This window comes from Pararge aegeria, chromosome 6, assembly GCF_905163445.1.
Source record: "Pararge aegeria chromosome 6, ilParAegt1.1, whole genome shotgun sequence".
NCBI lineage: Eukaryota > Metazoa > Arthropoda > Insecta > Lepidoptera > Nymphalidae > Pararge > Pararge aegeria.
This window is the reverse complement of record NC_053185.1, coordinates 14380347-14397994: the sequence shown is the minus strand read 5'-3', so window position 1 is coordinate 14397994 and position 17648 is coordinate 14380347. Positions and strand designations below refer to the sequence as shown.

The following is a 17648-nucleotide window of genomic DNA, read 5'->3' as shown; positions in this document are numbered from 1 at the left end:
TATTACACCGCTCTGATTGTTTCTTAATGCTATCTTATACTGATATATAAAGCTGAAGAGTTTGTTTGTTTGTTTATTTTACTTGAACGCGATGAACTCATGGTCTCTGGTCCGATTTAAAAAATCCTTTCAGTGTTGGATAGCCCATTAATCGAGGAAGGCTATAGGCTATATATCAACACGTTAAGACTAATAGGAGCATGACACCGATGTTTCAACACTGGTCTTTTTTCCTTTTGTGAGCTTCCGCTGCGTGCGTTGCGTAAACGGTTAACTTTTCGGTAAAATCATGTATGATAAATTTGTCTAAAAGTTCTAAAAAAAGGTCCACGACAACAATGTTCATTTTTTAAGGTTGACTTAGACGCGAACGAAGTAGCGAGGGATCGCTAGTAATTTTATAAATGGTACTTACGCCCGCCCCACAAGAAACCTGCCTTTCAAATTTCAATGCCTGGAAGGAGCTTTCGGCCGTAGCTACTCGTACTTTTACTTTTTGATTTAACATAAATGGCATACACCTAACTGGCTGAAATATAACGATGTTTTCTAAAGATGTCATACCGACTTAGAGTTTTACTGGCGAAAATGATTGATGATCCATAAATATAATGTACCTACTACATGTTTAAAGTAATTGTGATTATCTACAATAGAATCCGCGAGGCTATATGTCTAACTGTTATGGTGTATCCTAGACTGCATGATCACTGACAGGTGATATTGCATTTAGGGTCTAAACTGTATCTGTTCAAAAAGATCCAAATTTGTTTTTTTCTATGAAAGAGGAGGCCAGCGCCTTATGTGCTATGGCATTAAAAAGCTGAGAGTGAAATCGATCCACTTGGTATTCGACCCCAAAACTTAATAAATATTATAAAACACAGACTGCTTTGCCACAGAGTTTAACTTACAAACCTACTGAAAATAATTAATTAAACCCCTAAACAGATTACAAAAGTTTCAGTAATTAAGTAAGCGTGCCCGATTCTATTTGTGAAAGACTTAGATAAGTCCTTTACGTTGACTCGAAATAAATTTTACTGAAAATTCTAGTTATACACCTACATAGTTAGTAATGCCATGAAAGATTAGGGATAGAGACCTAAATCCTAAAACCTGGGATAACCTGTGATACTTTTTGGACCCAGAAAACAATTATAATGTGTATAGTTTGTCCGATTTATCTTAAACATCCCAGGCTTTGTCAGTCTTTTTTTATCTCAGTCTTTGTGCCTTTGTATCGACTAACATTACTTTTTACGACCGTTAAAAAAGTGATGATTAATATTTATGGTAGCTGCTATCATACACTCGGGCTATTAATGGCCCAATGTTGAGCGCAGGCCTCTCATAAGAGAGAGGGTTTAATATCATAGACCCACCCAGTGGCGTGCACTTCATACATGCACAAAAGCACTGCATGCCCAAATTATTTTATGAGAATTAAGCTTAATTTGCTATACTCCGCGAACAGCAGGATAATCTGTACGGTGTAATTTATAATTAATTCAATCCTTATACTCCACAGTCCACACCAAACAGATCCTACGCACGTTTCGCTCCGAAACCGGAGCATCCTCAGAAAATATTAAAATAGGTATAATAAAAGCATAATTCTTAAAGATTATTCATTTCATTTTATTTGTCATTGAAGTTATATTTCTTTTGGCGCTTTAGCGAAAAAATATGAGAGTAATTTTTTACGATGCGCACACAATCACAAAACACTCTGAAGTTAGCTGTAGTCAAAAAAGTAAAAGTAAGGACATCTACGTATGTTTGTGTGAGAACTGACAACTGTATTCACGATATACCTATATGTATTTATTTCTGATATTTAAATAAACTAAAGCGTTATAATAAAAGTTTCAATGTATTAAATACCGTGTTTCTATGGTTATTGTAGTTTTTTCTACGATCGTAGAATAAGGCGAAAGCTACATTTTTTGAAAAGTGTCACTTCTAACGCGTGTACACCCAATTTTTTTTTTAAACCCACTTTACACTAACAAGTGTTGAAAAGATTGTTTACATAAAAATACAACTTAAAAACAAGAGTAGTAATATGATTTAGTATTACGCACAGCTCACAGGTAATAGAAGGTTTTTTTAGTGTCGGTCGGCACGCGACTCCGTGGAGCGGCCGATCCGTGCATGGCACGCGACGTTGCCAAACCGTCGCACCGCGCAGCTGCTGATATCGCTCCGTCACCCGTGAATAGTGATGCGATGGATTAGATTTACAATTTAACATTATCTACAATAACTTAACTTATTACAATTTATTAATTATCTACAATATAAAAACTGTAGTAGGATAGCGATGAGGCCACGAAAAGATGCAAATAAACGTAGCATAAAAATATCACTTTATTAATTTACTTTATAAACTAGGTACTAGCGTACCCAGCCCGCTTCGCCGGCCTAGATTTTGCTTTATTTTATTTAAACAATAAACTTACATCATTAAATTATTAATTTAAGTCTCATAATATATTAAATCATTTATTTCTCTCCGTATTCATTCTCTTCTCGAGCGGGTGAAGATCATTGTCTACACCCATGTACACCCAACAATAAATATCATCATAGTAAATAAAAGCTGTATTTGACAGTTTGACAGTTCAAAAATAGGAGTGCTCCGATCGTCACCAAACTTTACAGGATTACTCACCAGGTCAGTCCGAAGATTCCCTGAAAGTTTCATTGAAATCGGTCCAGCCGTTTCGGAGCCTATACGGAACATACCCGCACACTTTCTCTTTTATATATACCTATAGATGACATTATGGACTTATTCTTCACAACCTCTACTTTTCCTCCCTGACCCTTCAGAGAATGATCATACCCGCCACGAAGAAAAACCCAAGTCCCCCGCCAAAACTCACAGCCGTCCAGGTAGTAAGTATCCAAGCAATTTGATTGGTTCCCGCCGTTATGCGTCTACCGGCGTTGACCAATCGGAGAATGACAACCGTTCGTTCTCGTTCAAAAATAAGATTAAATTAAAAGAAAAACAAACAAGTGGAAATTACAACGCTAGTTAAATTAAAATCCTAACATTGATTATAAGTTTTGTTAAATGTTAAATTATTTTGGATAGTTTGTCATTATTTCACGCAGTAACAGTTACAACTAAAACAACGGCTAACCAATATAAATAGTACTCGGGCCATCACGACTTCCTCAAACTTGTAAATAGTCGAATGTTGAACTGTTTTTTAAAACCTTCAAGAAAAAATTCCGACAATTTCGACATACTTACTACATACTTCCGTCGTTTTTGAACGTTTACCGTTCACAAATCGCACGCATCGGTCTCTCTCTCAAAAAAAAAATATTTATTCTAAATAAATGTGCGTATGTTAATCGCGTGCCAATTTGGCTATTTTACCAGGTTACAATTGTACGTTTTTATTGTCCAAAATTTCTCTATTAGTAATGTTAATTAAGAAATTTAAATTTGCTACACTCCGAGAAGAGCAGGAGAATCTGTATAGTGTAATTTATATTTCTTAAATCTCCACTCCACTCTTCTTCTTCATCTTCGGCAATGTTATGGACGTTAGCTTCGACACCGGAGCATCCTCAAGAAATATTCACTTTACAATAAATAATGTTTGGTGTAGAGTATAAAGATTGAAGAAATTATAAATTACACTATACAAATTCCGCAAAGTAACGACTGCTTCTATCCAATATGTAATGTTATTATTTGGTACAAATATATTATGCGGTCCTACAGGAGTGCCAACCCGATAAAAGCCAACATTGATTATTAATAAATAAAGTTCTTTTCAGTTTTCAGTTTAATATATAGCCTATGGCAATCACAAATAATGTGTGAAAGAATTTTCAAAATCAGTTCAGTATCTCCACAGATACCCCCTACAGTATCACAAACTCACAAACTTTACCTCTTTATAATATTACTATAGATTGATAAGCGGTTGTTTTGGCATAAAATATAATTGCGTTGAACTAGGTACATAAAAATATTTTAACAATAACATTCTCAAATTGTGTATATACCTACCTAGTTGTTAGATATTTAGTATTTTAACGGCCGAACTGCGCGGGCCGTTGGTTTGTTTCCCACAACTGGTAAATGTGTGTGTGATGAACATGAATGTTTTTCGGTGTCTGGGTGTTTATATGCAGTGGCGTGCATACAGGGTATGCACTCGTTAAGAAAAAATCTCCAGTAAGAATTATGAAAAACTTAAGGATAGACTTTGTAGAAGTTAGAAAAAGCCTATCCTTAAGTTTTTATAACTCGTACTGGAGATTTTCTTCATTTTATATCATCTGCATACCCTGTGTATACCCTCTATGCACGCCACTGTTTATATGTACCTACATTATAAATATTTATGTATACCTATTATTCATAAAACTATTCATCAGTCATCTTATTTTTCATAACACAAACTACCTACACTTACTTTGGGACTAGAAGGCGATGTGTATATTGTCGTAGTATATTTATTTATTAGAATAAATAATTCACAATGTTTAATAAAACTCGACGCTGACTTACGACGTTTACTCGACTAGAAAAACAATTTTACCATCGACTCTACCCATCACTCAACCCGTGCATGAATACGACCCACGGCCACGCGTTGTAACCGGGCAATAGTAGCGTGCACGACGCGGCGTTGCCACGTCGCTTCACAATTCCGTCGCCTCCAGTCCGCACCGCAAAAAAAACTGGCCTCATTTCACTAAATTAAAATAAAAAGTAATTTACTGCTGTCAAACTTACTGCGGCTATAGTGTTTGTATCTTCATTGGGTACCTATATCGAAATAAGCTCAGCACAATGAACGAAGAAAAGTTAATAGGATTAGTGCGACATTACGTATTCCTATACGACACGTCCCATCCGAAGTACATGGATAGCACGAAAAAAGACGCAGCGTGGAACGAAATATCGCAAATATTAAACCAACCAGGTAGGTGCTTAACTATACTCGTCAGCTCCTGTATTTAGTTGACAGTTGTTAACCGGTGGCAACTTACTACGCGACTTTGTAACTTATCTAAAAGTTGCCAACTGGCTTCTTTGGTAAATTTGGTACCAATGCAGGTGACCGATCGCAACTGTCATGTCAGAAGAGTTACTGAACAGTGGAGATGGATTGTAGACTCAATACAAAAGTACCGGTTAGTTTAAAGGCGCTGTCAAATTATACGTTTATATAAAATTGAATGGTTGGTCAACGGTCAAAGCAAATACAGTGATTGTGGCTCTTATTAACTTACATTATTAAACGTAAAATACATTATGAAATGTAAAATCTAAATAGTTTATGTTGGAAAAGAGTAACGGCTGAGTTTCTTGCCAGCTTCTTCTCAGTAGAACCTGCCTAGTAGTAAAGTCGTTGGTAGTAAAGTCACTACAACAGACAAACTTGACGTTACAAAATTGCTTATACTGGCCCTACTTTGAAAAAAAAATAATTTGAAACTATTGGCTTAAATATAATTTAAAATAAAGAAAGTAAGATGTCGTGTGGTGATGGCAGATAAGAATACAGTTATCAAAATTGAGCTTAATTTTGATAATATATCATGGATTTCCGCAAAGTAACGCCTGCTTCTATCCAATACAGAATACAGTTGTCACCACTCACTACACTCTTCCCGTGGGTGTCAAACGAGGCGAATAAGGAAGAAAAGGAATAAAAAGGGGAAAGCAAAAGTAGCAGCATCCTTTGTGCTGCTACTACTACCATATATTGCGATCAACAACCCGTCTGCCCAGCGTAGTGGTAATGAGCAAACCCTCGTATTGGGAGATGCTTTTAGTCCAGCAATGTACCATTATAGTATATTGATTGATTAAAAGAAGATTTTACAAACAAATTTAGCCAATCACGACCATTTGACTGCCTCGTTAGACTATTAGATAGAACGATAGACGAAGTTAAGTATGTTCGACGACGAATCTAGGGGGTCTGGATGCTTTTTCCACACGGCAAAGTAGTATTGTAACGGCACGGCAAAGGTTAATGTAATCAAATGCATCCATAATTTACACTTTCCAGCTTCCGCCTGTAAACACAAATGGCAAGGCTTAAGAGATGCATACAGAAGAGCACTAAACAAAAGGAAACAGCGTGTAACCGAAAAGCCATCTGCGAAGGTCAAGAAATGGAAATTCGAAGACGAGATTTCTTATTTAAACAGGTATTTGTGCGAAAAGAGAAAAATGCCTCCAAACGACGATGAAGGTGATCAGAACGGCGGTGACTTTGACAATGTTTCTAACTCTGATTTCGAGGGTAACTCTGAATGTTATAAGAATGATAAAGAAGAAATGGAACACCCAGAGAACATTGAACAGTACATTGTGGCGATGGATCCAGCGAATTTTGGTATGTGTTTTGAATATTTCAATAAATTTACGATTAATTACTTGAAGAACATTCCAATCCCAAATCTTAACATGGCAGATTTAATTTAGTGGCGCGTGGAAATCTTTTTACAATCTTTAACCCAATTTCTCTGCTAGGCTCTCATTGTGAATTATTTGAATTAAGAATAAAGATGACTCCGTTAGAAGACGTATGCGAAAATTGACACTTTATATTAGATTAAGAAAGTAAAAGCAAAGTAAATTTATAAAATAAAAAAATTAGTTAATCTTGCTTATTTGAACAGTCATACACGAAAAATTTAAGAAATTTGGTTAAATAATTTGATCATCATCTTCATTATCATCATCAGCCTTTTGACATCCCACTCCAGCAGTGGTATATTAAGAGCAGGCCTCTTTTGTCAAAGTCAACAACGTCCAAGGAAACATGCTATGCTAACATCTTTATCAAGGACGAAGTTAACTTACTGACTTCACGTTTCAAAAGTGCTTATAGACTGGGCCTACTTAAAATAAATGAATTTTAAATTTGAATTAATTGAGTAAATCTCAAATTAATTAAATTCATAAAAAAAAATTACCTGACTACCTTAGACTTGAATAGTTTATGCAGATTTTACTATTAATCTAACGTGGTTAAGATGTCTACATGTAATATTTACTTTTATTTTAGCTCATTCACCATCACCTAATTCCGGTCAGAACATGCAAAAGAATTCTCAAAAGTGGGTTAACTCACAACCAAGCCCTTCGTCCTATGTAACAACAAATTATTCAGATGACGTTATCAAAGAATATAAAGAGACCGAGATCACACACGACCAGATGGATTTATTCTTTCTAAGCTTATCGAATACAGTCAAAAGCTTCTCACCGTACCTACAAGCTATAGCGAAGAACAAAATATTCAACCTGGTATCCGAATTGGAAATACAACAGCTGACTCCGGCCAAAACCAACAATATTCTGCGGCCATCAACAATCCCGCATACTTCTAATTGGTCGACCCAGCAGGAGCAAAATTCATCGCACGTTAGCATCAAAATAGAAAACGCACTTCACGATTGAATAAAACGCATTCTCAAAATGTTATGAGTTTATTTTAATGTCGGTCATCAGATCTATTCAGTATATTAGATCTAAAAAATTTAGCCAGAAATTTATCAAGTAATTGACGAGCCTTTATTTTGCATAGCACAACATGTCTTCTTCAAAGTTAAACACAGACTCTTTGTTTTGGTTTTGACATCTTTTTTACGTCTTACTTTAATCTCCCTTCAGAAAATTCAGGCACTGAATCTGTATAAATCAAATTTACATGCAAAAAATATGGTTTAACATAACAGTAACTTTCCGTTGTATCTAACGTTATTTCACATCATCGCGATAAAGAATAGCCCAACTCCATATTTTACTTATTATACCTAAGTATTATATTTAAGATTCATAAGAGCTAAACTTGCAGTGGTCATTATTAGTGAATAATAACAAATGAAACAGTGTTATAACGAAATCAAAAAAGAAAGAATAATTTAATTAAATAATTTATAAATCATAAATTCAAAAAATAATAATTATATATTCCTATTCGAGTTAACGTTATATTTTAATTAATTATCATGTTTTGTGAGTGAAGTGACCCAAGTAATTGGTAATATCGCTTTACCACAATCTCACTTGATGGAAGTGCAGATGTGGCCTAAGATTGGACGCGCATACCTAGAAGGTGCCAATTTCTTCTTGTTCCAAAGATACCAAGGTTGTAAGTATTAGGAAACACAGAACTCGGAAAGGCGCTCAAAACCCCATCCATACGTATAAGAAAAGAACATGCAAATCGCTTTGCGAGTTTTTGGGATATTGGCAACATAGTGAAAAAAAACGAACTCTCCGCACTCTACAAACTCGTCAACAAAAACATAGTAAAAGATTATGAAAAATACAGACAGAATGTCATAGAAAAACACCTATATCACACCGGAAGCACAAAGAAAGCCTATAGAGAACTCAGAACTAATAAAACTTGGATAGAAGGTTTGAAAAATTTAGACAAAGACACGAACAAACGAACTGACATCATCACTACAGCAACTGATTTTTATAAAAAGCTTTATAGCGACAAGACTCGAAAATCCAACAGTAACATACATGTCACTTTTGCAGCAGTGGGCGAAGTAGAGATCATAGAAGCAATAAAGAGATTAAAACTAGAAAAATCACCCGGACCCGACAACATTACAAACGAAGCATTAAAAACAGCACACACTATTTGGCTACACCATTAGCTGAACTATTCAACTTGATACTGCAAAAATCTGAAACGCCTACACAATGGTCTGAATCTAACATCATTTTATTATATAAGAAAGGCGATCCCAAAGACATAGGCAACTACAGACCCATAAGTTTGCTACCGACTCTATACAAGTTGTTCTCCACGATTATAAACGCTAGAATTAGTCCCACAATTGGAGCTAGACAACCTGTAGAGCAGGCAGGATTCAGGAAGGCTTTCTCTACAATCGACCATATACACACCCTTGAGTTAATTATTGAGAAATACCAGGAACATCAAAGACCCCTATATCTCGCATTTATTGATTACCAAAAAGCGTTCGACACTGTAACACACGCAAGTATCTGGGAAAGCTTAAAGAAACAAGAAGTTAGCGAGGTGTATATAGAGGTCATTAGATGCATATACAAAAATAATACGGCTAAAATAAAGTTAGAAAACCTGGGCCCAAGTTTCCCCATAGAGAGGGGTTTAAGACAGGGTGATCCGCTCTCATCTACAATATTTATAACCATTTTAGAAACAATCTTTAGCAAGTTGGACTGGAACAAACTAGGACTCTATATACATGACGCTTTCTTAAGTCATTTGAGGTTTGCAGATGACATAGTGATATTATCCGAGACAAGCTCACAGCTGCAATATATGATAAAATCTTTACAGTTAGCCAGCGCAGATGTAGGTTTGGAAATCAATCTCACAAAGACTATGACGATGACAAACAGTTGCAAGATACCAATATTAATTAACGGAAGCCCACTAGAATACGCAGAAAAATACATATATTTGGGAAAAACAATTAGTTTTGATAAAACAAATAATGACATAGAGATAGGAAGAAGAGTTCAACAAACGTGGAATAAATATTGGAGCCTGAAAGAAATTTTTAAAAGTAACATGCCTGTAAAAATAAAAACAAAGATCATGAACTCTAGCCTCCTACCTTGCCTGACATACGGCTGCCAGACATGGAAATTTACGGCCAAATCAAAACAAAAAATCAACACCTGCCAGCGAGGACTAGAACGCAGCATGCTCAGCATAAAAAAACTTGATAAAATACGCCATACAAAAATAAGATCCATAACAAAAGCAACAAATGCCTTGAGCTATGCATTAAAACTGAAGTGGAAATGGGCAGGTCATATAGCGAGGCTTACAGACCGGAGGTGGACCGTGAGAGCAACTATGTGGAAAGGCCCGGAAGGCAAAAGAGCCAGAGGGAGACCAGTGACACGGTGGGAGGACGAGATCAAAAAAAATAGCCGGCCCAAATTGGGCTAAAGTAGCAAAGGATAGAGAAAAATGGACATCGTTGGAGGAGGCCTTTACCCAATCTGGGGTTATTGTAATAAACTAACATTCATAATAATAAATATTAAGTAAACGAAAAATAAAATACTAACTTTAAACTATCTTAGGTATGTCAATGTAAGTTACAGGAAATAAAAGGCTTTTTTATTTTATTTTTATTTATAGTGATGTAAACCCGCCCGGTGTTTTGCGGTGTGATGCTAGTAATATGGTGAAGAGGGAACGCGATGCAACAGTTCCCGAGCACACTCCCCGAAGTATATCAAATAGCAAATTTGTAAACATTTACAAGTTTCAGGTTCTTTTGTAAACACGCGTAAATAAGTTCTCTACGTCCGACCTAACTGCAAAAAGAGACAAAAACATTTTCAAAAATAAATCTATTAGAAAGCTATAGATTACGTCAAGTACTTAGTATCTCTAGTCGAGTAATAACAAATACTTCTTCATTTTTATTCGACTAATACGACGATATCCTGTTGGTTCCGAAAATTTTTACTTATATGCATTTTAAAATCTATAAAATTGATAATTCCTCCAAGTGTAGGTAAAAACACTAATAAAAATTATAAAAATATAAAAAAAAGCAATGTGTCATCTCTTGTTTCGAACGTGTCTCATTGTAATATGGACCTTTGAAAAAGTAGATCGAAACTGTAACGTTTCCTACTAGATGACTACGCTACAGACGCTATAAGACTAATGAGAAAGGCATATACTAATTTCGGCATCGACGGAAGGAGAGCCGTAGCTAAATTGGTGAAAGCGCTCAGGCCGCGATTGCCCGAGAGTCGCAGGTTCAAATCCTGTCGGTTCCGAAATTTTTTATATGAATTTTAAAATTTATAAAAGTAATATAACTGAATTACTTAACGTAATAAATCTAGTGTACCTACTTAGGTATATAACTATGTAATAAGTATATTACCTATAACAGAAGATAATATGTATATCTATTTCATCCGATTACATTTGGAGGTTTATACTTACAAATTGATTTCTCGGAATCACTTGAGTAAATAACCCTCTTCTCCCTTTGAAAGCAGAAACCTGAGTAAATAGTTGGGATACATTTTGTGGTTCGATAAGTCATTACCGGAGTTCCGAATATAAAGTTTGTTATAACCAAGGATAATCTGAATAAATTTTTTTTTAGTTTGTTATAACCAAGGATAATCTGAATATTTTTTTTTTATAGTTAGGCACTTGACTGCAATCTTACCTGGTGGTAAGTGATGATGCAGTCTACGATGGAAGCGTGCTGTTAGGTTAGGTTAGGTTAGGAGTATGGTAGTCATACCCCTAATCGGTTAATCAACACACACTCTTTTAGCAGCACGTCTTTGTCGGTAGGGTAGTAACTAGCCACGGCCAAAGCCTCCCACTGACCAGACCAGTGAAATTTTAGAAATAATATATTCCCGATCGAACTTCCTACTTAAATTCACAGCGTTCACCGTTATCGTCAAAAGAATTAAGATATTATTTAACTACAATATAGGTATATAATATATTTAATTTTGTTTATGTTTTTCAAAACACACTAGTTTAATTTAATTAATGATGGAAACACATTAGCAGAACCCAACCCGAGTCAAATTAAATCTTAGTCTTTCATAAGCCCCAAACCGTGTCGCCAGCACCTGACGCCGACGTTGAACATAAGTGATGAGGGCCAACTGCATGCCACCTGATCCGAACGATCTAACCCCCTGATATATTGTAGTTAGTGTCCCGACAGTTAGCAAAGAGTATACAAACTGGCGCTGCTAAATTATGCGACTATGAAGACGACAAGTAGAAGCGGTGATAGCCCAGTGGGTAGGAGCTCGAGTTCGAATCCCAGCACGCACCTCCAACTTTTCTAAGTTATGTGCGTTTTAAGTTATTAAAATATCACTTACTTCAACGGTGAAGGAAAACATCGTGAGGAAACCTGCATGCCTGAGAGTTTTACATAATTTTCTCAAAGGTGTGTGGAGTCCACAAATCCGCACTGAGCCAGCATGGTGCTGCCGTAGCAAGCGAGCAATTCTTGTATATATTTCTATATTTTATCATCATCATCAATACATCATCTAACCATTACACCGAGAAGGGGCAAGTTTGTATAATAACGAAGGACGAAGTCGCGAGGGACCGCTAGTAGTATAATAATTTGAATCATGGTCCAACGGTTTTCATTAAATTTAGTATGCATGGGGTTTACTGGGCGAAAAATCGACTCGATGAAACCTAACAAGGTTTCATTTTTAGCAAACGTCGTTGTATTCGTATTTTCAGGCAGTGAAAAACCGCTACAATATCATGAGAATACGAAGGTAAATGTCGCCACCAACTATAAAAGGTGAGAAGGTTATAACAGATCAGGTGGGAAATCGGGCGGTCCCGATATCAGAAGACCACCGAGTACTGTAGGTACAGCGCGGCTAGCATGGGTAGGAGACAATTATCTCCCCGGGCAAAGGATAAAAATTTATTTTCTCCCACAGCTTTTTCAACTTTCAGAGCACCGGCGGGCAAGTGGAAATATTATCCAAATAATATATATGTGTCCTATTCCATGTTACCGTGCTTTAGCAGGTGGACACGTTAATCATATACCTGGTTAGGGGATATAATCGGGGGATATAATTTTTATCCCCCGATTATATCCTGCCCGTGCTAGCTCTGCTGATGATATTTTTTTCGCCTTTTTTTGTTTGGTGTAATTTTGACTAAAGCAAAAAAAAAAACGAGCTAAGCTCGGTCATCCAGGTAGATATGTACCTGTATTGTTAAGGTGAGCTTTTGAAAATTGGCTGAACTAAAATAATTCACGATAGCCTTGAATATTATTACACGTTAGTATAATATTTAAGAATATTATCCTTCTTGATTTCGTTACAATAGAGTTACAGCAACCATAATTTATTAGTTAAATTTCATCTCGATACAAAGTTAGATTTACAACAGGATATCCTGAGTATTAAGTAAATTAATTGCACAGATAGAGATAACTATGAACCTTCAATTACTCCGTTTGGAGCAACTAAGCCAATTAGTTATTATACGAAGTTTGACCGCTATTGTACCAGAAAATTGTTGATTTAGTTGATAATAATTATATCCAGAACCTTCCAGAGTGTACCTTCTCGTAGGTATTAGGTACTCGATACCTTAATCGGAAAGTCTCACGCACGTTTTCACTTAAAGGCGATGTCTATACAAAAAAAAACGTTTCATAGTGGATAACTATTGGTGAACGGTTGACGTATGCTTAAGATTATCCTTAGATAAGATGGTCAAAAGTCAAATATTTCTTTATTCAAATAGTCCTATAATTTGACGCGTAAATTGCATAATAAATAACTACATTCGCAAAATTTATAACTACATTCTGGTAAAGAATGAAATTATTAGCTTTAAACCGTTGTACCACTTTAGAGATTTTTTTTTATTCGTCAAAAGCTACAAAATAAAATAACTCACGTCGAATAATTTCAAACATTTATAATGATCCTTAGCAAGGTAAGGAAGGTCATGAAAGTAAATAATCAAACGAAATGGTCCTAATATAGATCTCTCCACAGAATAAAGAACATACAGAAACCGTGTACACGACTAATATTGAAGCATCAACAACCACTCCACTTTCGAAGTGTTTCTGGAACAGGCTATTTGTCACTTCAATCCATTTAGCATTTAACAGTTATTATTTTACCACTAACGTTAAAAACGTTTACCATAAAATGGGGACAATGAGAAAGTGTGTGAGCTAGCCACGGGTGTGAAATGAGACGTGCGCAGGACGTTTTCACTGCTTTTCGACACAATGCACTGCATGCAATAATGTCTAAATGAGAGTTCTGTATATTCCTAATTCTGTGGATCTCCTATCGCATAGCTGATACATGTTAAAACAATTGAATACCTACCAACATATTTTGTGATAGCATATTTTCTATATCGAAATTAAGAAACTTAAGCAGGTAGTCTTATTTTATTTTATTTCTTACTTACCGTAAAGCCGATGCCGACAGTTGCAGAGAAGTTGCCAGGCTGGAATTTACCGGTCTCAAACTGCACGAGTAGAGAAGTTTTCCCCACTCCGCTGTCGCCGAGCAGAATGGTCTACACAAAATGAATACAACATTTACTTCTCATCATCATTTTCAACTCATTACTGACCCAGTACAGGTCATGGACGTCTCGTTTCAAAATGAGTAAGCTTAAGGGCCATAGTCCACAATGATGGTCAATATAGAACGTTATGGAGAACTCTTTCTCACAAATATCTAAACTTTGTTGACAGTTCAAAAGTCGTGCTATCCTTTTCTACAGGCAGCATACATTTTGGACTGTCAATCCCAAAGAATTATTGGCATCAATGTATTGTTATACAGGTAATTAGCTTTTGACCGCGGCTTCGCTCGCGTTAATTTCAATTTTTGATTTTGTAAATTTAACTACAAAGGTTTAAAAAGATGTCTTGCTGCTAAAAGAAAAATATGAACGTAAATTACTAAAAAAATCAGAAACTTTCATATAAATTTTCAACCCTGGTCAGTCAGTCAGTCCCCTTTGCTTTTTATGTATATATACTTAGATGAAGAACACAAAATTACCTTACTTATAGTGACTATGTCGATGACATTCTGTTCTTGGAAGTTGGTACTAAGCTCTGAACTTAGAAGCTACAGTTAAGAAGCTTAGAAGTTCTAGGTAGCTCGCGTGAAATATACCTACTTTGTAGTGCTTTGAATGGTAGCCATGCGAAAATGCTCCTCTATCTATGCATATTATATGTTTCATTTTATTTATTTATTTAAACATCTTTTTGCGTAGTAAAGGAGAAATTACAAATATACTTTAAAAAAAAATTAAAAGCAAAAGGCGACCTTATCACTAAAAGTGATCTCTGCCAGTTAACATTAACGATAGTAGTTTTATTATATTTATTTATTGAATTCAATTAGTACGGCTAACACCAATTATTTAATTAAATAAATAGCAGATTAAATTATATATTTTAAAACGAGAACAAAAAAAGAAAAATGAAAAGTAATAACAAAAACAAAAAACGGAACGCAACGATGTACAGAATCTCTAAATGACATTGAGAGTTCTAAAAGTTTGATGTCGTTCTCTACAGGGAACATTGTGATAAGAACAGCATTACTTTTTGAACTGTCAATCCAGAAGATTTGGGTGCAGCAAAATAGGCATCAATGCCTTTTGGTATAGGTGAAGAGAAGTCCACAGAGAGACCACAATTACCTTGTGGATTGGAACGTCTTCGTCGATGACAGTCTGCGCTGGTGTTACAGGCCTGTAGTCTCTATAGCCCGTGGGGGACGGAGTGCTACGGATGGTGGGCGCGCGAAGAGTGTCATCTTCAAAGACGTCGTCGCTCATGCTGTCGTCGGTTCCCACGTGCTAAAATATTAAAAAGCACATGATGGAGTAATGATTAGGGGGGCGTAGAAGCCGACTAAGGGGTCAGTGGAGTGATGGAGATCCCAAGGGTGAGGCGCAGTGGCGTGCACCGGGTTTCTTACCAGGGTATGCATACAACAGAAAAATTTCATAAAACTAATATGCAAGTTTATAATTGCATAAAAATATGTCATAAATATGTATTATAGTCTATATATATAAAAGAGGATGTTTGTATATATGTCATCGATAAACTCAGAAACTATTTGACCGATCATTATGAAAATTGGTATGCTTATGTATTTTTTCACGGAGAAGGTTTATATGCTATGCCCATTGATGTAACTCCCCACCAGGCGGCGCTGTCAAGTATCGACTTCCGCCCCGTTCAACCGATTGTCATAAAAATTGGTATGACCATGTATTTTTCCACGGAGAAAACGAACATGCTATGTCCATTGATGTAACTCCCCACCAGGCGGCGCTGTCAAGTATCGACTTCCGCCCCGTTCAACCGATTGTCATAAAAATTGGTATGACCATGTATTTTTCCACGGAGAAAACGAACATGCTATGTCCATTGATGTAACTCCCCACCAGGCGGCGCTGTCAAGTATCGACTTCCGCCCCGTTCAACCGATTGTCATAAAAATTGGTATGACCATGTATTTTTCCTCGGAGAAAAAGAAAATGCTATGTCCATTGATGTAACTCCCCACCAGGCGGCGCTGTCAAGTATCGACTTCCGCCCCGTTCAACCGATTGTCATAAAAATTGGTATGACCATGTATTTTTCCACGGAGAATGTAAATATGATGTTCATGTTATTAAATATCACCATCATATAGCGCTTCAATGCATTAACGATGATATACAAACATCCTCTTTTATATATATAGATGAAACTGAAATAGATTTTTTTTTATCAATATAACCTGTTTTTGTCTTTATTATTTATAAATAAAAATAACATAAATTAAGCTGTCATTTCAAGCTGAGAAATTATTTTAATCGATTTTTAATTAAATATAGCTACAATTTTAATCTACATTTAATCATTTATTATTAACATTTCTTATTTACAATTATCGTTTTATTTTAATTATTTTTTTTTTAAATATAAATTTAATTTTATCTTATATTTTTAGAAAGAAGTTTATTTTATGAAAAATCCCTAATTTTTTTTTTTAATTAAATTTTATCTTTTAAAACATTAATTACATCTAAACGCGAGTGATAATATCATTAATAATTACCATGTCCAAGCTATTGGTTGTACAGGATATTGCAATAGTTGTCTCTGTTTCGTCAACGTAATCTTAGAAAATATTTTTTTTATTTCAAACGCACTTCATCGATTAAAAAACTAAAAGTTATCATTTTTGCTTTAGTACTCACCGATTACTTGATTGGTCATTGTATATGACCAATTATTTTCACCAAACGCATTATCAGCATAACTGCACAAATTTTCGAAAGTATACCTAACCTACCCTTTTTGCGTAAAATATTTATTGAGCAGCTGATAACTTGTATATTATCAAAATATATAAAAGGCAAAGGTCACTGACTGACTGACTGATTGTCTGATCTATCAACACACAGCTCGAACCACTTGACGGATTGGGCTGAAATTTTGCACACAGATAGTTATTACAACGTAGGCGTCCGCTAGGAAAGGATTTTTTTAAATTCCATCAGGGTTAAATATGGGATGAAAGTTTGTAAAAAATTCTTCATTTATCAATTTATTTTTCAAGCTACATCAATTAAACTTTGATTTTAGGTTATCGATTTATAATAAAGAAATACGTATTTCATAGGGGATCAAAATTTATATGAAAGTTTCTGATTTTCTAAGTAATTTCCGTTCATATTTTTCTATAAGCAGCAAGACCTTTTTTTAACCCTTTGTAGTAAATTTAACAAATCAAAAATAAAACTTAACGTGAGCGAAGCCGCGGGCAAAAGCTAGTATATAATAAATTTATATCGGTATTTTTGTATTTAATATGTAAATGTGTGTATGTTCATGTAAGTTTTTTTTTGTAATATACTTTTATGTGCGTATTATTCACCACTTTCCACTTTATTATCGGCTTCGCACGCACAGTTACACTTTAAAAGATCACTTTTAGTGATAAGGCCGCCTTTGCACCCTAGCACTAAGTACTATTACTGTTTTCCTTTGTTACAGGCATATGAGGCTTAACATCGCCGTCTCAAATTGAT

At 35.4% G+C, this 17648-nt stretch overlaps 2 protein-coding genes across 3 annotated transcripts in view; one reads left to right on the top strand and one right to left on the bottom strand.

Moving 5' to 3' along the window:
• Positions 1–17648, bottom strand: part of LOC120624634 (ras-related protein Rab-37) — a 99108-nt gene that overhangs the window by 64697 nt on the left and 16763 nt on the right. For both annotated transcript variants that reach the window (XM_039891287.1, XM_039891289.1), the window contains exons 2-3: positions 15258–15416; positions 14001–14111 (exon numbers count right to left, since the gene is read on the bottom strand). In XM_039891287.1, coding sequence (XP_039747221.1) covers positions 14001–14111; positions 15258–15416 — 270 coding nt within the window. The remainder of the gene's footprint in view (positions 1–14000; positions 14112–15257; positions 15417–17648) is intronic.
• LOC120624633 lies at positions 4664–7457 on the top strand. Its single transcript, XM_039891286.1, has 3 exons — positions 4664–4961; positions 6057–6386; positions 7062–7457. Exons 1-3 carry the CDS (start codon positions 4829–4831, stop codon positions 7454–7456), a joined length of 858 nt encoding a protein of 285 aa, XP_039747220.1. The 5' UTR covers positions 4664–4828; the 3' UTR covers position 7457.

Coding starts and splice junctions, on each gene's coding strand:
- LOC120624633 (XM_039891286.1), top strand. CDS start 4,829: ATGAACGAAGAAAAGTTAATAGGATTAGTGCGACATTACGTATTCCTA. Junction 4,962..6,056: donor GCAAATATTAAACCAACCAG/GTAGGTGCTTAA, acceptor TACACTTTCCAG/CTTCCGCCTGTAAACACAAA. Junction 6,387..7,061: donor GATGGATCCAGCGAATTTTG/GTATGTGTTTTG, acceptor CTTTTATTTTAG/CTCATTCACCATCACCTAAT.